At 50.8% G+C, this 24958-nt stretch overlaps 1 protein-coding gene across 1 annotated transcript in view; it reads left to right on the top strand.

Moving 5' to 3' along the window:
- Positions 1-19900: 19900 nt before the first annotated feature.
- The window catches only part of LOC102445239 (corticotropin-releasing hormone receptor 1), a 112925-nt gene continuing 107867 nt past the window's right edge, over positions 19901-24958 (top strand). The window contains exon 1 of the mRNA XM_075911382.2: positions 19901-20382. Within this exon, the coding sequence (XP_075767497.1) occupies positions 20347-20382 (36 nt within the window). The 5' untranslated portion in view covers positions 19901-20346. The remainder of the gene's footprint in view (positions 20383-24958) is intronic.

The raw sequence follows: 24958 nt of genomic DNA, 5'->3' as shown, positions 1-24958 counted from the left end.
GCCACCTGGTGCTCCTCCCCCCGCCCAGGTTTTACACGGGATTTTACAGGATCAGCTATGTGCATATTAGTTCTCCAGAGGGCGGCTTGTGAGATCTCTGCCAAGAGCCAGTGGCCTGCTGGTCACTCTAGCCATTGTGAAATGGCCGTAAGGAAGCTGTGTCCTACACTAGCACTGTGTTCTGCAGGTATTAAGGTGAGATAGGTCACCGGGAGAGGGCGACAAAGGCTTTTCTCACTGCCTGTGCTCTGGGAATTGTCCAATTTCGTGGCTGCCTATTTATAGACTGAGCCAGATGCTGAGTCAGGGCAGGTCTACACTCAAGGGGAAGGTCGAATCAAGAGACACAATTCCAGCTATGATCATTATGTAGCTGAGACAACATACCTGGATTCGAGTTTCCCCACCATCAGCTTCCCTAGCTCCTTACAGGAGCAGGCGTACCAGCCACCAATGGGGGCACCCTTTGGGTTCAATTTAGTGGGTCTTTACTAGACCCGCTAACTTGAACTCCTGAAGATTGATCACGACAACAACTTCCATCTTCCCTAGACATGGCCTCAGAGAGGGCAAAATCTACACAAAAGGTGTGTACAGGAAAAAACCACCATCAGGCAGGCGTCCTGTTTATGAACAAGGCCAATGGATTGATCTGGTTTGATCTGTCTGAGGGTGTGAACAGTCGTCCAGGATCTGCTGTGAGTCTGGCAGCAAAGTGCTTCAAGGGTCTGCTCTGTAGGATGTGGAAATGCCCCATTTAGTGTCTCTAGGCTGCATCCTAGGATTTTATTTGTGGTGGATCCATTTGTCTCCCGTCCTCCTACTCACTGTCCCTGGAGCCTCGCTCCTCTATCAAATCTGCATTTGTGTGTTTCCTCCGGACGTGTCAAGTGGAGCAGGGTGCGGAGGGGAGCAAGGACACGGGGCTGCACTGCCTCTGTGGAAGCAGCAAACCTGTGGAACCGGGGCTGGCCGCTCCAGAGTGTCCGGAGGAACCGGGGCCGCTCCAGAGTGTCCGGAGGAACCGGGGCCGCTCCAGAGTGTCCGGAGGAACCGGGGCTGCTCCAGGGTGTCCGGAGGAACCGGGGCTGCTCCAGAGTGTCCGGAGGAACCGGGGCTGCTCCAGAGTGTCCGGAGGAACCGGGGCTGCTCCAGGGTGTCCGGAGGAACCGGGGCTGCTCCAGGGTGTCCAAAGGAACCGGGGCTGCTCCAGGGTGTCCGGAGGAACCGGGACTGCTCCAGAGTGTCCGGAGGAACCGGGGCTGCTCCAGAGTGTCCGGAGGAACCGGGGCTGCTCCAGAGTGTCCGGAGGAACCGGGGCTGCTCCAGAGTGTCCGGAGGAACCGGGGCTGCTCCAGGGTGTCCAAAGGAACCGGGGCTGCTCCAGGGTGTCCGGAGGAACCGGGGCTGCTCCAGGGTGTCCAAAGGAACCGGGGCTGCTCCAGAGTGTCCGGAGGAACCGGGGCTGCTCCAGAGTGTCCGGAGGAACCGGGGCTGCTCCAGGGTGTCTGGAGGAACTGGGGCTGCTCCAGGGTGTCCGGAGGAACCGGAGCTGCTCCAGGGTGTCTGGAGGAACTGGGGCTGCTCCAGGGTGTCCGGAGGAACCGGGGCTGCTCCCGGGTGTCCGGAGGAACTGGAGCTGCTCCAGAGTGTCCGGAGGAACGGGAGCTGCTCCAGAGTGTCCGGAGGAACCGGGGCTGCTCCAGGGTGTCCGGAGGAACCGGAGCTGCTCCAGGGTGTCCGGAGGAACTGGAGCTGCTCCAGAGTGTCCGGAGGAACGGGAGCTGCTCCAGAGTGTCCGGAGGAACCGGGGCTGCTCCAGGGTGTCCGGAGGAACCGGGGCTGCTCCAGGGTGTCCGGAGGAACCGGAGCTGCTCCAGGGTGTCCGGAGGAACTGGAGCTGCTCCAGGGTGTCCGGAGGAACCGGGGCTGCTCCAGGGTGTCCGAAGGAACCGGGGCTGCTCCAGGGTGTCCGGAGGAACCGGGGCTGCTCCAGGGTGTCTGGAGGAACTGGAGCTGCTCCAGAGTGTCCGGAGGAACGGGAGCTGCTCCAGAGTGTCCGGAGGAACCGGGGCTGCTCCAGGGTGTCCGGAGGAACCGGGGCTGCTCCAGGGTGTCCGGAGGAACCGGAGCTGCTCCAGGGTGTCCGGAGGAACTGGAGCTGCTCCAGGGTGTCCGGAGGAACCGGGGCTGCTCCAGGGTGTCCGAAGGAACCGGGGCTGCTCCAGGGTGTCCGGAGGAACCGGGGCTGCTCCAGGGTGTCTGGAGGAACCAGGGCTGGCCGCTGCAGGGAAATGCCCAGGCTCCAGGTGCCCCTGGCTAGCTGGGAGAAAGAGCAGGGCCTGCCTCAGCTGAGCAAGGAGGGCTTGTGTAGCCTTGGCCTGGTGGAGTCGGGGACCGACCCACAGCAGGTCCAAACAAGTGTTCCTCACACTAGGGGCAGGGGTCACCAGGTCCTGCCCAAAGCTGGGAGCCCCCAGAAATGGTCCCAAGGGGGAAGGATGGTCCTGTGGTTAGGGCACGCTGCCCGTGGAGACTTGCATTCCAGTCCTTGTTGTACTGCAGACGCACGGGGTGACCATGGGAAGTCACTGAGTCTCCCTGGGCCTCGGCTCCCGTCTGTCCCATGGGGGTGATCGCCCTGCTCTGCCCTGCCCTGCCCTGCCCAGCCCGCCGGGGTGCTGTGAAGGTGAACACATTAAAGACTGTCGGGGAGAGGGGGGTTATGAGGGCCCAAGCATCACCTTCATAGAAATGCGCTCCACCTGCTCCTCTCGCAGACAATGGCCAGAGAGTGCGGCTGCGCAGACTCACCGGCTGCTTGCTCATTCTGGCCACTCGCCTGCTCTGACCTTGCTTAAAATCTTAACTCAGAGGCTGCCCATTAAATCGGCGCATCTTCGCCCGCGTGCACTGGCTCCCGCCCAGAGGAGCTCAACGCCCAACGTCCTCTCTCCTGCTGGACAAGTCGTTTTGCAGTCAGATGGCAAAATCTATTAGCCCGTTTGAACTCTGGTGAGCAGCCTCCATCCCTGGGCTTCCAGGGCATGAGAACACCTTGTTCATTAAACTTCAGACGGGGGAGAAAAATTCAACCTTTGCCTCAGACCGAACTGGTCAGTTTTGATGCTCAGAATGTCTTTGACATGAGCCTCTTACTGGCCCGGTCTCTAAAATCCACAGGCAGAGACTCACTGAGATCCCAGGTACCAGCACTCCCCACAGGCGTTTCATCCACACAGCTCAGAGTGTGTTACACAGGCTACATCTAGACTGCACGGCTCTTTCAAAAGCGTCTTTTTCGAAAAAGCCTCCTTCGAAAAAGAGCGTCTAGACTATAACCAGTACTTTCGAAAAAGCAAGCCGCTTTTTCAAAAGAGAGAACCCAGGGCATCTGGATGATCTCTTTCAAAAAAGCACAGTTTGCATTACATAGCGCCTTTTTTCGAAAGAGCACTTGTGATAAAAGGCGTTATTCCTCATTAAAGGAGGTTTACCACGATCGAAAAAACTGCCGCGTTCTTTCGATTTACTTTCGAAAGAACGCGGCTGCAGTCTAGATGAAGGTGACGTTTTTTCAAAAAAAGGCTACTTTTTTCGAAAAAACTCTGTAGTCTAGACAAATCCACAGGGACTAAACCACCCCCATTTTTCCATGGGGAAACTGAGGCACGGAATTGATTTCTACCATTAATGTGCCGTTTTCTCTGCCTGCCCAAATGCACTATGGGGCTCTGTGGGAATTGTCTCCTAGTGGTCTTAACAACATGCTCAGCTGCCAGCTACAAACCTGGCAAATTCACGTGCGCTCTGGGGCTTAAACTGGGCAGCTCCCATCTCATAAACCTTCCCTGGGAACCAAGGGTGTGCAGGGCAAAGCAGGCCCACGGGGCAGTCCTCTTACTGGCAGTGGGCACAGGCGTCCTGCTCTGGGTTTCAGTACGTGATTGAGTAGACAACGCCCAAGCAGAAACCAGCCCTCTGCTGAGCTACACAGCCCTTTGGAGCAAGGGCTGTTTTAGCTGTGAGAGCCAGCGCATCCGACAGTGAGTTACATGGAAGGCGGCTCAGCTGAGCGAGGCGATGCCCTGAGCTCTGACTTTGAGGGTTTATACTGACGGCTCCAAAGAGCGGGCTTTGGAAGGACTCAGCAGGAGGCCCAGAAGCATCATGAGTCCTGACAGAAGGGACGAGAGTTTAAAGACATAAAGGTCTAGTTCCAACTTCCCCCGGCGTGATCTTCCGGCAAAGCTTTTCCCCACTTCCGTTCCCCCTCCCCTGCTAGCAGCTCCCGCTTTAGCCTCCGCCATGGAAAGGAATCTGAGACCAGCCGTGATGAATGGACTGGCTGCCTTTTCTCAGGGACTATTTTATTTTTCCTCTGCTGCATCTGACAAGTTGCATTTTGCCATAAATCCCTTCAATTAGGCCTTTAAAACAGCGCTGCAGTCAGTTCCTTGATGTATGGGGTTGGAATTAGCTTAATGTCCCTGGCAGCCGATTCCTTGACTAAAAATAGTGCAGGCTGGCTTGCCTTCCCCTGCCTCTCCCTCCTTTCTCCTGGCTTCTCAGATGCACTGTCATTGAGGTCCTCCTTCCCCAGGACTTATGGAGAGGTTGAATTGCTAAGAGTTAATGCCCAGACCTAAATGGGATCCACTTCGTCCTCGGTTGGAACAGACAACATGCCTCCCTCCGGTGGCAATGCTCTAAGGAGTGAGGGGTTACATGGAAGGCGGATGGACTGTCAGGAAGGCTAAACCCTGCTAGTGAGAGTTATTAAAGAAGCTCTGCTTTAACTCAGGGCAAAAGGCCTATGTCTGGAAGGCTGAAGCCGAGGGCCAGGGAAGAGGGGCTTGAGGCAGGGGAGCCAGATACCTGGGCTGGTAGCTGGCAACATGGAGAGCTCTGGCCCCAGCTGGCCACTCTCTTCCTGTTGCAGCTGCACCCCTGTGGTCACGCTGCAGTATAATTGTCCCTCCTATCAGCCCCCTCCCTTTCTGTGTTATGGAAAACAATCCAGGCACATCCTGTTTTCCTGGCACAACCAAACCTGACCCTGCTTTAAGTTCAGATAAGAGGACACTGATTATCAAATGTGGTGGTCCTAGCTCTTTAGGGGAGTTGTTGAACAATTGGACTCTCAGACAGATGGACCCATGGACAGATGGATGCACAAACTCTCTAAAACAGTATAGTATAGTATAGTATAGTATAGTATAGTATAGTATAGTATAGTATAGTATAGTATAGTGTTTCTCAACCTTTTTTTATAAAGTACTCCTTTTTCCAAAAAAAATTATAAGTACCCCCAGTACCTACAGTTTTCAGACACACAATTTTTCTTCTACCATTGCAACACATTTGTTTAAACAACTTATTCATAGCCAGGGAAGCGATGACATTTTGGGTGTAAAAAGTACAAAAATAATAAAGCGCTGTAAAACTCGAAACAAAAATTCAGTTTTCTCCAAATTTCAGTTGTACTCGTACCACTGGTTAAGAAACACTAGTATAGTATAGTATAGTATAGTATAGTATAGTATAGTATAGTATAGTATAAAGCCAAAAAGAACAAAACATATACATAATTCATGTAAAAATGCCCCAAAATGGATCTCTTCCTGTGAAATTTTCAATTTAATAAAAATTAGCATTTTCTCACAGAAAACTGTTCCCTTTACAAATGTTTGAGCCTCTCTGCTCCTGTTATTACCCAAGTTCCTAACAGCAAAGGTATCTGATATCAAATGCTTTAGAAGGCAAAACCAAAACATAAATGGGCCTTATTGTGCATAACTATCTGAAACATTTCTTCCTGACCTCATCCAGGTATTACTCATGCCATGAAGCATGAGAATTGCTAGTCTATGTAATTTTTATCCTAGTTATTATAATTCTTCTTGTTCCTATCAAACTGCTTGTTTCAGTAAAATCCTGCAATGAGTTCCAAAGTTTAATATAGATATTTATACACTTATACAGGCTTGACCTGAAAGCTATTAAAGGAAAAATAGAACTGGACTGTGAAGACTGTTCTCTTATTTCACCACCAGTTGATTCTCAAAAACAAAAACAGCTGGCTTGACTTTTTGAAGCTTTTAATGGCTTTTAACTGTTTTCCTGGATTAATGCACCTACTAATTTTTCAGGATTTTAGTTTGTATTATATGTTTTAATCAGCACACCTGGAGATGTGCCCTTCAACAACTGAAATTAATATTCAATTTTGTTCCTACAGTCCCTTCCAATCCCAAAATAGCCTACAAATGTATACAGGAATCACTTAACTTGTCACTGAAATGCAGCTACCACTGGAGTGGAACACAACAGGGCTACGTCTAGACAGGCATGATTTTCCGGAAATGCTTTTAACGGAAAAGTTTTCCGTTAAAAGCATTTTCAGAAAAGAGCATCTAGATTGGCACGTAGACGCGCTTTTGCGCAAAAAAGCCCCGATCGCCATTTCCATGCTATTTCGAAATAGCTTATTTTGTACTTTGGCGCTGTCTATACAGATCCAAATTTCGGAATAACCCGCTATTCCAAAACGCCACTTGCTCCTTGTGGAATGAGCTTTTCAGGGATGTCGGACTAGCGAGCCCTTTATATTTTGAAATAATGGGCTTGCTGTGAAGACGTGGGATAGCTATTGCAGGATACTCCGGAATCCCAAAATAGCCTTGCAGTGTGAACATAGCCAGAGAGACGAACAAGTCCTGTGGAGCTGGGGAAGATGGCACGCTGTCTGAGGGGTGGGCACGTGGGGGTTTAGAGTAGCATCAGCCCCACCCACACTGGGGCACATGGATGGCTGGGCACTGAGTACCCATGGAAAAAAAATAGTCACAGCTGGTGGGCAGTTAGGGGAGGGCAGAGAGCAGCAAGGGGCAGACAGGAAGTCCTCCGGGAGCAGGAGTTCTGGGGGCAGAGTGTGGGCGGGGCCAGGCTGGCAGTTTGGGAGGACAAAGCCTTTCTCTGCCGAGCATACCCGCCGCCCATGGTCAGCACCTACCACAGACGGGTAGAGGGCTCACCACAGCCCCGCAGCACTTGCTGGATGCTGTGCAGTGCTAGAGGGGTAGGCAGAACGACACTCACCCTCCCTCGCCCACTCAGGCACGCCCCTGCCCAGGGCAGCCCCGTGCTCCACTTCTTCCATGGGAGCACGGTCGGGGGACAGGTTCCAAGAGCCTCTCTCCCCCTGCAAACACCTCAGCTCAGGACATTAGAAGTTGGCCCTTGGAAAGCACAATGCAGAGAGGCAAGAAAGGCAACCACGTCCCTAGAATGACGAGCCCTGAGGGACGGAACTGTCACTTCCTGCGTCCAGGAGGAGCTGCAGTCTGGCAGGTAATGGAAGAAGAGAGGAAGGGTAGCCAGATGGGTAGGGCTCTGGTTTAATGCCTGGGAGACTTACATAAGAATATAAGAACGGCCATACTGGGTCAGACCAAAGGTCCATCTAGCCTAGTAGCCTATCTGCCGACAGTGGCCAGCACCAGGTGCCCCAGAGATGGTGGACCAAAGACAATGATCAAGCGATTTGTCTCCTGCCATCCTTCTCCAACCTCTGACAAACAGAGGCCAAGGACACCATTTTATCCCCTGGCTAATAGCCTTTTATGGACCTAACCTCCATGAAATTATCTAGCTTCTCTTTAAACTCTGTTATAGTCCTAGCCTTCACAGCCTCCTCTGGCAAGGAGTTCCACAGGTTGACTACACGCTGTGTGAAGAAGAACTTTCTTTTATTAGTTTTAAACCTGCTCCCCATTAATTTCATTTGGTGTCCTCTAGTCCTTCTATTTAGGGAACTAATAAATAACTTTTCTTTATCAGCCCTCTCCACATCACTCATGATTTTATAGACCTCTATCATATCCCCCCTCAGTCTCCTCTTTTCTAAACTGAAAAGTCCCAGTTGCTTTAACCTCTCTTCATAAACTTGTGTTAGTTTCCTTGATCTGACACCACCAGTCTGACCTTGGGCAAGTCACTTAGTCAAGGCCTGGAGAGGCTGTCCAGCTGTGCAAAGGGGGTAATTCTTCCAAGGGGACTGAAAGACTCAATGTATTCAGGATTGTGCCGTGCTCAGAGACGAAGGGAACCGGACCCCAAAAGGGCCTTAGTTTCATCATTTCAGCTCCATGACTCTAATCCTGACTCGGCCACTTTTGCTTTGCATCCCACTTGTCTACCTACAAACGGCGCTAATACCCCTGATGAAGCCCATGGGGAGGGGAGCTATCAGGCTGAAGCCAGCCAATGGCTTGGGGAGCCACGTAACAGGCGAGGGCAAAGCATGGTCAGCTGGCATGCAGATCCACGGGCTGTGAGAGGGACAGTTGCCATGGAAATGTGACTGTGGGTGGGGCTGTCAGGTTTGAAAATGTGTTGGCGGGACAGCTCCCGGCCTCTCCGCCCCCGCACTTGAAAAGGATGGCAGAGTGTAGGCAAGAGCTGTGAACAAATCAACTGGCACTGTAGCAACTAGGGCCCAAGAAGGATGAGTTGATACAATTCCACAATCGGCAAAGCACCAGGGTCTTTTAGAAAGCTAGAACAGAGCTAAGCAACTAAAACCCAGGGTCTGAGGGTTCTCTCCTCATCTGAGCATACTCCCTCTTGCGGCAGCCTTCCCCAAGATCGTACCTCTGGTGCCACTCAAGAGATGCCATAGCAAACCTTTATCTTCTATGACGCAGTAGTAAAATGGGAAACTTGATAGAACCTAATATTATAATTAAAAAGTGGAGAAAGGGAAGTCAACTCTAACGATACAGATTTGGGCAAAATATAGTAAATTTTAATGACAGGTTTTACCTCAGAGGCAATCCTGTTAGGAGAGAAAGCAGCTGCGTACCTGGGACTGCTTTTGTTTTAAATGATAAAGTGCTTTAAAACTAATGTTTGCAACCAGGCAGGCTTGTGCCTAGGGCCCTGCATAGATACAAAATTGGTGTCTGCATCTGCAAAAATGATCCACAGAGTTAAAGCAGATAGCCACAAATTTGCAGGGTTCTACACACAACGTTTGTATCCACATCTGCAGCCGTATCTGCAAAAGAACCATGGACATTTGCAGCCACATCCGTGGGTATAAGATGGATATCTGTGGATTTGAACCTGTGTTGAGAAAGGCAATAGATAAAAGGGACTGAAACCAAATAGTGTGTTTATAGGAATACTTGATCACAGACTGGTATAATCAAAAATACTATTTGTTTAACGATACACAGACACTGCTGGGCCAAACATACTAAGGTCTCACCGTTGTTGTTAGAACAAGAAGTACAGAAATGGAAGATTTATACAGTTGTTCCAGCCAGATGAAGAACACCAGTTCTTGAAGAGACTTTGCAGTGTATAGTGGACAGCTAACACCTGTTTAAAGAGGAGCAAAGAATGTGGAGAGAATTTGTTTAAATATTTGAACTTTGAACTGTTTTTTCAGCAGTTATCAGAGACACTGTAAGGCTGTGTCTACATTGGCCCCTATTCCGTAATAGGGATGCTAATGTAGCACTTGGGAATAGGCAAATCCGCGGGGGATTTAAATATCCCCGCGGGATTTGCATTTTCATGGCTGCCGCTTTTTTCCGGCTTGTAGATAAGCCGGAGAAAAGCGCCAGTCTGGACGCGATCCTCCGGAAAATAAGCTCTTTTCCGGAGGGTCTCTTATTCCCACTTGAAAGTGCCCCATACTTGAAAGTGGGAATAAGAGATCCTCTGGAAAAGAGCTTATTTTCCGGAGGATCGTGTCCAGACTGGCGCTTTTTTCCGGCTTATCTACAAGCCAGAAAAAAGCGGCAGCCATGAAAATGCAAATCCCGCGGGGGATATTTGAATCCCCCGCAGATTTGCCTATTCCCAAGTGCTACATTAGCATCCCTATTACGGAATAGGGGCCAATGTAGACACAGCCTAAATGTGAAAAAGCACACTTACACACGTGGGCAAGGGATGTACCATGAAGGGGCTCTCAGAAAATGACTTGCAGAGGTAAGTTGCTGGCGGTGTAACTATGGTTTTTCTGTAGCCTAAAGCCTTCCTCTGCACCCAGATTTTTAAGTCTCAGCTTGACAAAGCCCTGGCTGGGATGATTTAGTTGGGGTTGGTCCTGCTTTGGCCAGGGGGCTGGACTCGATGACTCCTGAGGTCTCTTCCAGCTCTAGGATTCTATGATTCTATGAGCAGCAGCCATTAGCTATAAAGCTTGGAGTCACATACTCATTCCATCTAAATTGCATTAAAATAGTGTCACACCAAGCTGATAAGAAGGAGATCCTGTCCTAAGGGCCCCCACTGTTCCCAGATAAAGAAACATGTCCCAAGGCGGGTAAAGAAAACTTAGTTTAACAACATTTCGCCTGGCAAGAAACTATTTATCAATAGTTGAGGTTGTGGAATTCTCATTCTATGATTATGGTCCTCACTTTCCTATTGTCTGTCTGTCTGTCTGATCTCTGTCTGGTTTTTAATCATTTCTGTTGGCTGTATCATTAATTTTGATAGGTGTAAATCAACTAAGGTGGTGGGGTATGATCGGTTAGGTGATTCAGTTAGAGTATGTTATAATTGGTTAGTAAATTTATACTAAAATAATTGGTTACAGTTGAACTAAACAGGACTCGGTTTACTCTATAAACTGGGGCCCAAAAGGAAATTTTTTGGATCCCCCTTGTCCTCGTTTGTTGACTCCCTCAGAGAACTTTAGCAGGTTTGTAAAGCATGATTTCCCTTTACAGAAACCATGTTGACTTTCCTCCAACAAATTATGTTCATCTATGTGTCCGACAATTTTATTCTTTATTATAGTTTCAGCTAATTTGCCTGATACTGACATTAGACTTACTGGTCTGTAATTGCCAGGATCAACTCTAGAGCCCTTTTTAAATATTGGCATCAGTTAGCTATCTTCCAGTCATTAGGTACGGAAGCTGATTTAAAGGATAGGTTACAAACCACAGTTAATAGTCCAGCAATTTCACATTTTGAGTTCTTTCTGAAGTCTTGGGTGAATGCCATCTGGCTCCGGTGACATGTCACTGTTAAGTTTATCAATTTGTTCCAAAACTTCTTCTAATGACACCTCAATCTGGGATAATTCCTCAGATTTGTTGCCTAAAAAGAATGGCTCAGGTTTGGGAATCTCCCCAGTATCCTCAGTCATGAAGGCTGAAGCAAAGAATTCGTTTAGCTTCTCCACAATTACTTTATCATTTTTGAGTGCTCCTTTAGCATCTCAATTGTCCAAGGGCCCGACTGGTTATTTAGCCAGCTTCCTGCTTCTGATGTACTTAAAAAACAAATAACTTTTCCCTATTTACTTTCTCCACACCAGTCATGATTTTATACTTTTCTATCATATCCACTCTTCGCTTTCTCTTTTCTAAGATGAAAAATCCCAGCCTTATTACTTTCTCCTCAAATGGCAACCATTCCATACCCTTAATAAATTTGTTGCCCTTTTCTGAACTTTTCCCAATGCAAACATACCTTTTATGAGATGAAGTGACCCCATCTGCATGCCATTTTCAAGATGTGGGCATACCATGGTGTGACGGCGCGTTGGGGGTCCCCCGTCTCCTGCACCCCGAAATGGCAAAAACAGACTGCACCAGCCGGTGGAATAGAGGAAGTTTATTACCTCTCCAGGATACAGCACAGATGGAATCTGGTCACAGAGCTGGGCTAGGATGCCTCAGGCCCCCTTGAGATGGGGGAGACTGGGCCCCTAAACTCCAGCCCCTTTCCCTAGGCTGTCTCCTCCATGCTCCCAGCCCACAACTAAACTCACCCTCTTCCAGCCCTGCCCCCCAGCCAGAGCAGCATTCCACCTTCCTTTGTTCCTCTCCATGGGGGGTGTCTGGCCATACTCGTTTGCATAGTGACTCATCCTGTTTTGCTGGGTCGTGGTACCCACGGCAGCCAGTGGGGGTTACCCCAGAGCCAGCAGCATAGAAACCAGCCAGGTACCCCCACTACGTCACACATGGATTTATACAGAGGCAATAAGATATTCTCTATCTTATTCTCTATCCCTTTTAAAATTATTCCTAGCATTCTCTTTGCTTTTTTGACTTGCACGTTGAGTGGATGTTTTCAGAGAAGTATCCACAGTGACTCAATGATCTCTCTCTTGAATGGTAACAATTAATTTCGTTCCCCTCATTGTACACGTATCGTTGGGATAATGTTTTCCAAGATGCATTACCTTGAGTTTATCAATGGTTGTAGCAACAGTTCCAGCCTATCTTGCCTTCCAAGAGGTGGTGTGGCAAAATTTCAGTCCCAGTTGCAAGATCTCAAAAGTTGATGTCTTGTTTCCAGACTGGATTGGTGATTGAGGACAACCCTCATTTTGGTTGGATATTGTGAATGTTTGGAAGATGTATGGGGCACTAGCTCATTGGTCTATGCTAACACCTCAGAGAAAGAGAACCAAGCTGGACCTGAAGAAAGAGGATAAAATGGCCTCTCTCCTTCAGCACATTAGTTCCTGAAAACCAGACACTTAGAAGAGAGAAGACTGAGGACCTGGGAGCATCCTGCTGACATCAAGCACTTAACTCAGAGAGGCACTTTTAACTATCTCATTCCATTCCCAGCAATTCAGGTTGCCCACTAACACCCTGGGAAAAGATTTCAGTCACGTCTGTCCTTTGCTACACCTGTGTTTGCAGCGTCAACTCCTGCTGTGAACAACAACGGAGCTGGAACTGATGGCTGAGCAAAGATCTGGTGATAAGCAGCTCGGAGACTCTCTTGGGTGATGACCCGAATCAGTCAAGTGACCACTTTCTGAAATTGGGTACCTCATTAGTAAGGAAGCGAATGTGCTTGTTTATGCATTTTAAAAGTTATCAGAGAATTGCTGTCTTTGGTTTGTAACAGCTCCATTCCGGAGTGTTGTTATCTAAGGGTACGTCTAAACTACATGCCTCCGTCGACGGAGGCATGTAGATTAGACAGATCGGCAGAGGGAAATGAAGCCGCGATTATTTTAATCGCGGCTTCATTTCCCTCTGCCGATCTGTCTAATCTACATGCCTCTGCCGACAGAGGCATGTAGTCTAGACACAGCCTAAGACTGTAGCACATGGGGCATGTCTTTTATGGTTGATGGTCTTTTGTTGCCCTTCATCTTCCAGGGACATAGAGACATGAAATGAGACCAACTGTGCACCCTTGATAACTGGCACTGTGTCTGTAAGAAATGTACACGTTGAGGTGTACGTGGGAGATGGAAGAGGTGTACATGGGAGATGGGCGTGTTAGATGTTGAGGCTAATATAATTCACAGGGAAATAGGTAACAAGGGTAGAATACTATGGATCCATTGGGAGGGACACCTTCGTAAACTGGCAGTAACTGGCCAGATTGCATGTGACCTGGTGCTAAACTGTCTCAGAGGGGTAGCTGGGTGAGTCTATATCTGCAAAAACAATGGGGAGTCCTGTGGCACCTTAGAGACAGATTTATTGAGGCATAAACTTTTGTGGGTAAAAACCACTTCATCAGATGGAATGGAAATCACAGAAGTAGGGATTATATCTGTACACACACACATACACACACACACACACTAGCACACACACTAGCATAGCAAAGGGGAGGAGTTACTTATCAAGCGTAGGAACAGCGTTGAAAAGGCCAATTCAGTCAGGGAGATGTGGCTCACTCCCAGCAGTTGATGGGCAGGTGGGAATTCCGAAAGGGAGAAAGGTGGCAACTATGTAGCATTCTCAGACCTCAACCCTAAGGAAGGGGATGATGCTGAGTGGCCCGAAGGAGGCTACTGTGAAGGGAAAGGCAATGGGTGTGGTGAAGAGATATCCCTCTCCAGGAGCCTCAGCCATGAGCAGTGACAATAGATCAAGGAACTGCGCCCCAGCTTTGCACCGATGTTTTCAGCCACCCCTGCATAGACTGAACAGGCTCACCACTGCATTGACGCAAGTGACGCTCACCCAGTCACAGCCCAACCCTACTGGATGGCTTCTTCGGCCAAAACCATCATAGAGAAGGAGGTCAAGGATATATTAGAGATGGGTGTAATCCACCCCCTACGAGTGACTGGGCCTCTCCAGGGGTCCTAGTTCCCAAAGCGGATGGAAAAATCTGACTTTGTGACTATCATAAGTTAAATGCTGTAACGTAGCCAGAAAACTATCCAATACCACACAGATGAGCTATTGAAGAAATTGGGATGCATCCTGTTCATCTTCACTTTAGACCAAAGGATACTGGCAAGTATGGCTGGATGAATCAGCCAAGGAAAGGTCAGCCTTCATTAGACAGGTAGGGCTCTATGAATTTAATGTTCTCCCTTTGGGGCTGTGCAATGCACCCACTAGTTTCGAAAGACTTGTAGATAATCTGCTAGCTGGATCTGGAGAATTTGCACTAGGCTATATGGACACTGTGGCTGTATTCTCTGATTCATGGGCAGAACACCTCGCAGTCTTTGTGTGACCAGAAGACATGAACTGAGCCAGGGAGCAAGGCATGGACTATTCAGCGACATCCATGCCTTAGGAAGGACTAAACCTGGGAACAACTGATATGTGAGTAGAACAGGCAGTGCTTTTTTTGTGATGGTATTGCCTGGTATGCAGTACCAACACCTCCAGACACAGTACCGGCATCTCTAGTCAAAACTTACCTGGAAAGAACGGAACATACCAGCACCTCTGTACGCAAATGTCCAACAGTCAGCTGGGGTACCAGCACCTTTTTTTTTTTTTTTTTTTTTACAAAAAGGGCTCTGAGAACAGGTAATGTTTAGTAAGTCTAGATTGGGTTATTTTCTTTATCTTTGAGTTTCTTGGACTTTTCTGTGAGGGTACGTCTACACTACAGCGTTAATTCGAGTTAACTTAATTCAAAATAGTTAATTCGAATTAAGCTAATTGAATTAACACATCTACACACAAAACTTAATTTGAAATAGTTAATTCAAATTAAGCTAATCAAATTAACACATCTACACACAAAATCTATTTCGAAATAGTGTTTTGCTATTTCGAAATAGTGCGTCCACACTGAGTGGACCCTGAACCGAAGTTAAGGCTGGCCAGAACCAGTGCCAGCAGGGCATCAGGTTAGGACTTAGTGTGTGGGGCTGATGCCTGAGATTAACTGAACTCTGTGCTTAAAAGGACCCTACCCCCACACCGGACAGACAGTTCTCAGGGTTCCTCGCTTGCTTGTCTACCTCGATGAGGGACAGCTAAGCAGTCCTGTCTCGGAGTGCCCTAAGTGCCCGCACTCAGGACACCACAGCACTCGGCCACATGGAGCCCTGGGCATGTCGGTGTGTCTTGTGGGGTCATTGCCATCAGCCCAGCTGCACTTGCTGCAGGCTGCCATCCGGGGAGTCCATCGGGGGGCTGTCAGGATCCAGGAGGCCCTGCGGGAGCCCTCAGAGCCACACTGAGGAGCCCTCAGAGCCACTCCAGTCCTCCCCACTGTGGGGCTCGTGCCCCATTCCTCCCTCACATCCTTCCATTTACCCCTTTCTAGCCCCCCTTCCTGATGTCAAACAAAAGACACGTATGTTCAAAAATAGAAACTGGGTTTATTAAACAAAACTTGGGGGGATGAACCTCTGGGGAGACTGGGAAAAGGAGGTGGGAGGGGGAAGAGAGAGGGTGGGAGAGGGGAGGAGGAAACCTGGGAGGAGGGAGCTGGAAGGGGGAAGCCAGGGGAAGAAGGGGGAGGGGAAGCTCAGGGCTCAGGGTTGGGGGATCTCGCCGGACCAACTTGATTTTTGTGCAAACCTGCTCCTGGGTTCGCATGTGGCCTTTGGAGGCCAGGCTGGCAGCTATCCTCCATCTAGTGCAGAGATCATGGACATTGGGGGCATCCCCCCCAAACCTGAATAAGGTCCATGATCTCCACCCTGGACCAGGAAGGTGCCTGCCTTCTCCAGCCCCTGGCAGGCTCCTGGGTTCTGGCAGACTGGTCCTGGGGAGCGGTGGAGGGCTGGTTGCCAGTGGCTTGCTGGCTTATATTTTGGGGCCACTGGATCAGGGGCCCCAGTCGCCACTGCTGGCTCTGGGCTGGCAGGCTTGGAGTTGGCACAGGCAGCTACCCATTTAATGGCTCCGGGGCTCGGGGAGAGGAGAGTAAGTTTTCCTGGTTGTGCCCAGAGTGGTCACCAGGGCTCCCTGGGAAGGGCTGGAGGCCCCCTATTTCGAATTAAGTGTCTACACAGCACCTAATTCGAAATAGCTATTTCGAATTTGGTGTTATTCCTCATAGAATAAGGTTTACTAAATTCGAATTAAGCGCTCCGCTATTTCGAATGAATTTCGAAATAGCCGTTTGCATGTATAGACGCTATTAAAGTTAATTCGAAATAACAGCTGTTATTTTGATTTAACTTTGCAATGTAGACATACCCTGAGAGCACATGTAACCCCCTTACACCGTTATTCTCCAAACTGAATCCCAGGGAAGCAATTCTCTGTGGGGTTTTTTCAGTTACTTTTACTGTTACTTCAGTTACTCTTACTGTTCTCTTACTTTTTCTCAGTTACGCTGTAACATCTAGCAACCAAGTAAACTGATGAAGTGGGTTGTGCCCATGAAAGCTCATGCTACAATATACTTGTTAGTCTCTAAGGTGCCATAGGACCGCTTGTTGTTTTTAGAGTTATGTACTAACACGGCTACCCCCTGAGACTTTCAACCAAGTAATGTTCACCAAGTAAAAACTTACTTGTTTTGTTGATAAAAATCACTTTAAGATTGTGATCTGATTGTGTCTAAAAGGCAAGAGGTTCTGTGTGCACATGCCTAAGACTGCATAGAAAAATCACAGGGTTGGTTGTTGTTTTTTCAAGCTCTCACCAGAGGGAAAGTTAAAGAGCTTGAGGGTACTTCACAGGAAGAAATTCCCAAATGCATCTTCCTGGGTTCTCAAATTTTTATTTTTTTTTTTGTATTTGGGTGGTGGCACCAATACCCATCCAAGGCCAGGGATTCTGTGACCTTGGAGAGTTTTTAAACAGAAGTCTTTACTGGCATTTGGCGGGGTATTTTAAAGTCTCTTGCGGGGCCCACCTTCTGCATTCAAGTGCCAGAATGGGGAACAGCTTTCACAGAGCCTACGCTAAGGGACTTAGTCAAAAATCTAAACCTAGTCGGCATTTCTACCTAGTGACCAAGGATAAGGGTCACGGTCTCTTGTGGCTGTGTAATTTAATTCTGAAATCCTACATGGTTATATTGACCAATTTTCTAGTTGGCATTAGCCATGTCTTAGTCCAAAACATAAAAATATAAAAACAGCCAGACTGCATCAGACCACAGCTCCATCTAGCCCAGTGGCCTGTCTTCCTACAGTAGCCGATGCCAGGTGCCCCAAAGGCAATGAACAGAACAGGGAACCATGGAGGAATCCATGTTTGCCTTCTTATCTCCTGTACTGTTCATTAACTGTTGTTATGGGTATTTTACAAAACGCTATAAAACTAAATTCAACTCTTGAGCCCTTTTCTTTAGTTAAGCAGCTGAAATCAAAAGAGCCTTAAGAATGGGGATAGGAGGAATCAGGCAAGCAGTTGCTTTACTAAGGCTTGGTTTCTATCCTATCATTCTTGCAGTATTACATGAGAACATAAGAATTGCCGTACTGGGTCAGACCAAAGGTCCTTCTAGCCCAGTATCCTGTCTGCTGACAGTGGCCAGCACCAGGTGCCCCAGAGAGGGTGGACTGAAGACAATGATCAAGCGATTTGTCTCCTGCCATCCTTCTCCAGCCTCTGACAAACAGAGACCAAGGACACCATTTTATCCCCTGGCTAATAGCCTTTTATGGACCTAACCTCCATGAAATTATCTAGCTTCTCTTTAAACTCTGTTATAGTCCTAGCCTTCACAGCCTCCTCTGGCAAGGAGTTCCACAGGTTGACTACGCGCTGTGTGAAGAAGAACTTTCTTTTATTAGTTTTAAACCTGCTACCCATTGACCTCCTGTTTATCTGTCCAGGATACCCAGGGCTACTCCTGCCACAGTAATTGGCAGGAGCAGTGTTTGACTGAGGGGGAACTGCTGTTGGAACTGACAGGGAATCTGCCCTTTCTGCTGAGGACAGGGGCGGGAACACTCAATGATTGGCTGTTTGGTTCATTCCCAAAGAAGCACTTGGTATTGGCCACTGTGGGACTAGATGTGCCGTTGGTCTTACCCAGTATGGCTGTTCTTATGGCCTCTTGCTTCTGCTGGAGGCTGACTCCTGGCACCCCAGGCTTCAGAAAAAAGCAAATCCCTTGTCTTTGGAGTATACCCCGAGAACCAGGTGGTAGTAGGACGGCAGCAGGGGGGCAGGAAGGCCTAGTGGACAGAACACTCAGGACTCAGAAACACTGAGTTCCTTGCTCTGGCCTTTTGGGTAATGTTGGGCACGTGTCTTCACTTCTCTGTACCTCACTTTCCCCACCGGTAAAATGGGAACAATAATGCTGCACTCCTTTGTAAAGCACCTGGTGCTCTATTGGCCAAAAGCAAGAGATGTGCTCAGTCCCCAGCAAACCGGGGGCGAATGTCAGAACAGACATGGCTCCCTGAGCCCCTTTTCACTGGCTCTTCACTGGCAGGTCTATTCCCAGGGAATCCCCCTGGGGCAGGTACTCCTCCAGCACCCTACCCAGCCGTGCAGCCGTCCTTCCACAAACCGGCTCAGGCAGCTAGTGCTGTTGCCCACCGAGGCCTGCAGAGTGACATGGGAAGCCGCAGTGCAGGATGCTGGGTGCTCACTGCAGGGAGACCTCAGGTCCCACTCAAAGTGATTTACTGGCAAGAAAAACACAACAGTGCAGCAGCCCTGGCACTGCCGCAACCCCAGCAAGCATCAGAGAATATCCCCTCAGTCCAGGCAGCCCAAGTCTCCTGGCCCCAGGAATTGCAGCCAGGCTATTGTATTGCAAGGAGCCACTGCTTTAGTTGATTTTATAAAGGCAATCCCTTCCTCTGCCAACCTCCTCAGTCCAGGCACCTTGGGCAGCAAGGAACAAAAGCCTCTGCCTACCAGGTCTGTTCCTCCTGGCCTGGAAACAGCTTGAAAATTATAGCCTGGGTGCTGGACCGCCAAGAAACAAACCAAGGAGCTATTTTGTCCTGGCTCTCTCCTAGGGACTCCAGGGAAAGTGAGAGGGGCCCTGGAGTGGCAGAACGGTCTAGCAGTTAGAGCAGGGGTGGTTAAGAACCAGCACTTCTAAATTGCCCCCCCCCCCCCCCCGGCAAAGTCACGACTCTTGTCGCTGCCTCTTGCCTCAGTTTCCCCAGCTGTACGATGGGAATAAAACACACTGATTTAAATCCCGGTTGGAAGTGCACTGGAGTCTGAATTCACAGGACTCGCTGAGGCGCTCCCGGGTCCAGGGGTGCGAGATGGGCCGCGTGCCTGGCCGGAGAGCTGCGGCTTCACTCGGGTTCGCTCAGGGCTGCCCCGCATTGAGCCCGCGGGCACCTGCCGTGGGCAGCAGGAGCTGCCAATATTTGCTGGTCCTGGGGAAGGGCACAACCGCGCTGGGGAGGGCAGACAGGGCGCACCGTCCGGAGGAGGGAAGGCGCCAGGGCGCAGTACCACCCCCGGAGCACCAGAGGCGGCGGCCGGCACCGGAGTGGGGCAGGCGGCAGAGCCTCCGCCGCGCACCCGGGACAGCTCCCCACTCCGCACCCCCGCCTTGTCCCGCCCGCTCAGCGCCCCCGCCCCAGCCGCCCGCTGCATCCTGCGCCCCAGCCCCCCGTGTGCGCCCCGGCGGGGCTCCTGCCCGTGCCCGGGGGCTGCCCATTGCAGCGCTGCAGCGGGGGAGTTAAAATACCCAGCCCGCCTCCTCCCCGGCCTCCGGCAGAGCCCCCCGCCCCGCCCCGGCTCAGCCTCTGCAGCACCAGCCTCGCTGCTGGCCGCAAAGCACCGGCCCCCTTAGGAACCGGCGAGAGCGGAGCCGCTGGCGCGGGCGGGGCTGCCCTTGGCTGGGCAGGTGAAGTGCCGAGGGCAGAGGGGGGCTGTGGAGGAGGAGGAGATACGCCGCGGGGAGGCTGGAACCCAGCCCCATCCGAGCCGGGGAGCCGGAAGGCGGCGAGCCGGGCAGCCCGAGCGCAGCAGGATTATAAAAGGACCGGCCGGGGGCTGGCGGCGAGAGCCGGGGGCCACCTCCTGCTCCCGGAGAGCCCGCTCCGCAGGCAGGCTCCTGCCAAGCAGACCTGGCTCCCTCCCCGCTCCTCCGCGACACCAGCATCCGCGCCTGGCTCCCCGCACCCCGAGCAGTGCGGCAGCAGACGGGCCATGCCGGCCGGAGCCCGGCCAGGGGGGAATTAACAGCCCCAGGATGGTGCTGCGGCCAGGTCCGAGCCTCGCCCTGCAGGTAAGAGCCGGGCTTTGTCCAGGGACCCCGCTCACTCGAGCGGGCTGCATTGGCACAAGCTGCGCCGGGGGCGCCTCTGTCCCGGCCTCGGCACTTGGGGGCGAGTTGGCGATGTATCGAGCCCGCAGCAGCGCGCCATGCAAGGAGCCGCGGGCGCTCCAGCCGGGGCAGAGCGAAGAGGGAAGGCTCCCGGGGGTCGTCCTGGGGACGCGGTCTGGGGGCAGCCCTGGGAGAGGGCGAGCCCCGCTTGCTCCGGCAAATCCCCTGGCGCGCTGCTCCGCGCGGCTCCGGCTTGGTTCCCCGCGGAACCATCTGCTCCCGGCTTCCCTGAAAGTGGCCGCGAGTCGAGTCCCCCGCTGCCTTGGCTGGCTGGAGCCGGCAGGGCCCCTACCGGACATGCCCGCCCGCTTTCCCCGCTGCACCGGCCCCGGTCCGAGGGATACTTGTGGGAACACATCGAAGCTGGAGCCGCGGGCGGGACAAGCCGTTGCCTTTTTCCCGGGCGAGGTGCCGGGTTCCGCTGAGAACCCAGACCCAACCCACACAGTGCCAAGGGGGGGGGGAGTCGACGAGCACCCGAACATTTTTGGCAAACCCCGGCGCGGGGGTGGCAGAACGCGGCTCGCTCTGGGCCGGTGTAGAGGGGACCAGCTCTGTGCAGCCCGCTGCGTTCCCGGCGGGGGAAAGACCGCAGCGGCCAAAGACAGTCCGCAAAGGCGGAGGGCTAAGTTCGACCGGCCCTCTGGGCGCAGCGGCGCTTTGCAAGCTTGTCGGTTGTGCGACAGAAGTAATTGCAGACCCTCGTGTTACCCGGAAAACCGGGGCGTCCAAAGTGCCAGCAGCGCGGAGCATTGGGAAGAATTACTCGGAAGTGCTAACGCGCGCCAAGGGTGCAGCGCGGTTCCACGCTCCTGCCTTGGATGAGCCGAGTCTCTGTTGTAGTCACTGTGCTACCGTAATGCTGCATGAAGAGAGCTCTCGCGCAATGTTATGGTCGCACCATTCGTGGGAGGCTTTGGATTTTGGAGGTTGGTTTTTTTTTACAAAAATCATGGGAAATATTGTCTGTTTCCAGTTAGCGTTTAAATGCTCCTCTGTATTTTCCCCGTCTTTGAGCTCAGGAAGAACTGCCCCTTTCCTGTCACTTCTGTCCACACCCTTGTCATAGAATCATAGAATAATAGGACTGGAAGGGACCTCGAGAGGTCATCGAGTCCAGCCCCCCGCCCTCAAGGCAGGATCAAGCTCCGTCTACACCATCCCTGACAGATGTCTATCTAACCTGTTCTTAAATATCTCCAGAGAGGGAGATTCCACCACCTGTCCAGAGCCCCTCTGGGGAGTTCATCCCAAACCATTTGAAGAGATCCCGACCAATTGACCAAGTGGGGCAGAGGGATGAAAGTGGAGTAGAGAGCAGCCTTAGCTAGGTCCGGGTCTATACTGTCTAGGTAAACACACCAGATCCAGCACAATGAAATTACAAGGCAACACACTTCATAGAGTCTGGCAATGGAGAGCAAGTTCTGCACCTGTGCTGAGGCAGAACCAGGTGAACCTAGAACCTAGAATCATGGAGATTTGCCAGAGGCAGGATGCCATATGGTTTGTGTTTCTGAGCCGCTCGGCTGCTCGCAGTTCCCAGTGGCTGTGGTTTGCCATTCCTGGCCAATGCGAGCTGCAGGGATGTGGTGGCTCAGCCCACAACGCTTTCTGTGGCTCCCATTGGACACTGGGAGCTGCAAGTGGCCTGGCTAACACATGCCCAGTTAAGCAACCCGCCTGGCAGCCAGATGAGCCATGTCTGGCATGTGGGCTGCAGGGTCCTGTGGCTGACCCAGAGCATCTCTAGACCATTGGGTTCTTCCTTCCCCAGACCTGAGGAAGATTCTGAGTAGCTTTGATGATGGTCCCTCCCTCCAACAGAAGTCGGTCCATCCTCTCCCTTCTTGTCTCTGTCGTAGCCTGGGGCCAACAAGTGTTTATCCAGCTTGTTCCTTAAAACCTGCAGGGATGGAGATTTCACAACACCTCTTGGAAGCCTGTGCCAGAGATTAACTATCCATATAGTTAGAAAGATTTTCCTAATATCTGACCAAAATCTCCCTTCCTAGGATCCGGTTTAGAGGGTTACCTGAACTAACACACCTCTGATGAATCACACTACACTTCCTTCCCACACTTTATTCTCAGCACCTCCCATGATTGACCTAGGAGGGAAGCCTGAAAGAATTGGGCTTGTTTAGTTTCGAAAAGAGGAGATGGAGTATAAAAGGGTGTTATAAGGAGGAGGGAGAAAAATTGTTCTCCTTGGCCTCTGAGGATAGGACAAGAAGCAATGGGCTTAAATTGCAGCAAGGGTGGTTTAGGTTGGACATCAGGAAAAGCTTTCTGCCTGTCAGGGTGGTTAAATACTGGAAGAAATTGCCTAGGTGGGTTGTGGAATCTCCATCATTGGGGATATTTAAGAGCAGGTTGGACAGATATCTATCAGGGATGGTCTAGATGGTGCTTGGTTCAGCTGTGAGGGCAGGGCACTGGAGTCGATGACCTCTCAAGGTCCCTTCCAGTTCTAGTGTTCTATGATATTCCTCCTACTTGGGGCCTCTTCGGGGAAGAGCTGATGGCTGCTACTATTCTCAAGGGCAAAGAAGTCATAGCCTCTGTGTCTCTCAGTCCTGGGCAGTCTTTGCAGGGCTTGGGAGACATACGCGTCCCTCCTAGACCACAAGAGAGTGGAACAGAGATGCTGCTGCTCCAAGTGGCTCCAGAGTCAACCAGGGCCTCTGTGTCATTGAGCCAGCCTGACTTCTGTTAACACCCAAGTGAGTTCAACCAACATCAAATGATTGACATGACCAATCACAGCCATGCTGCCCAGCCTGAAAGAAGTCAGCCTAAAGAGAAATAAAATTAAACCTCAAAAAAAAAAATGAGAAAATTAAAGCCCTCCTTCAAGCAGAGATTTTGCTCTCAAAAGAGAAAAGTGCAAGAGATGCCATGAAATCCACTAGGGATTTTTCTCATGCTGTCAGTTTTGCTCAGATACCATGGTGATGGATAGCAATAAAAATCCAGAGACAGAGAGGAGAGAGATGTGAAAATTTGCTGTGAAAAGTTCACCCTGGCGCTACAAGTGATTTTAAACCCCCCAGAATGTTCATATGACATTTTGTCAGGAAATGTTGACATTTATACGATTACAGCAATTTCCAAATTGTTTTCCCGGCCCTCAAATTGACATGTCTTGATGGGCCGGGGGGGGGGGGGGGGTGACGTAGTGGGGGTACTTGCTGGGCTGTGGTGACCCCTGCTGTCTGGAGCAAGACCCAGCAGGGAAAACCTCACTAGGCAGAGGTAATGCCAAACTTGTTGAACCAGTGGCCAGACACCCCCCATGGAGAGGAACAAAGGAAGGTGGAATGCTGCCCTGGCTGGGGGGCAGGGCTGGAAGTTAGTTAGTTGGTTGCTGGCTGTCTGTGAGCATGGAGGAGACAGCCTAGGGAGAGGAGCTGGAGTTTAGGGGCCCAGTCTCCCCCCAACTCAAGGGGGTCTGAGGCATCCTAGCCCAGCTCTGTGACCAGACTACATCTGTGCTGTGCTGTATCCTGGAGAGGCAATAAACTTCCTCTATTCCACCGGCTGGTGCAGTCTGTTTGTGCCATTTCGGGGTGCAGGAGACGGGGGACCCCAACGCGCCGTCACAGGGGGGGAGGAAAGAAACCTTTTGCTTCAAGACTTTTGCCCAGCTCTAATAATAGTATTAATTAAAAACTCTGACATGATGTCTCAAGCCTGCTGAGGAAATGCTCAAGGAAATGGTGTGCGTGTGAGCACACACATATGTATGTGCATACATGTGTGCATGTGTGTGTACGTGTGCATGCCTGCATGTGTGTGTGAAAAATAACCACCTGGATCATTTCATGTCTCCAGAGATAGTGGTGCCATCAGTATTGAGCGTAGTTGTTCCATTACTATCAGATGGATGTACAGAAATACAATCCAAGAAGCCAATGGGAAAATCCGGGGCAGAGTTCCTGCCTATGTGCATGCAGATCCCTTGGAAGGTTTGTAGCCCAGAAGCCTCTCTTGAGCAGAGAACAGACAGTGGTCTTATGCATCCCCAATGTTTTCTCACCAAGTCTAGGGAAAGACTTAATCTAGCAGAGCGAGGAGTAATGTGATCCAGTGGGTGGAAGCTGACACTAGACAAATCCAAACGTGAAACAAGGCCCAAATTCCTAATGGTGAGGGCAATTACTCAGGGAGACATCTTAACTAGGGATGTGGTGGATGTGAAGCCTTTACATTAAGTCTGGGTGTCCTCCTAACCCTAAAACATAAGCTCTAGTTCTTGGGTCTCCAGATCTCATGTAGGACTCATGGGGGGCAGTTCTCTGGCCCACACAATGTGCTAGGTCAGACTGGATCAGCACAGTTGTCCATTCTGGCCTTAAAACCGAATGCATTCACGTGGCGGCGCGTTGGGGTTTCCCACCTCCTGCACCCCCGTAGTGGCACGAACAGACTCCACCAGCCAGTAGAATAGAGGGAGTTTATTGCTTCTCCAGGA

This window comes from Pelodiscus sinensis, chromosome 29, assembly GCF_052426305.1.
Source record: "Pelodiscus sinensis isolate ZL-2025 chromosome 29, ASM5242630v1, whole genome shotgun sequence".
Lineage (NCBI taxonomy): Eukaryota > Metazoa > Chordata > Testudines > Trionychidae > Pelodiscus > Pelodiscus sinensis.
This window is presented reverse-complemented; position numbering and strand designations above follow the sequence as displayed.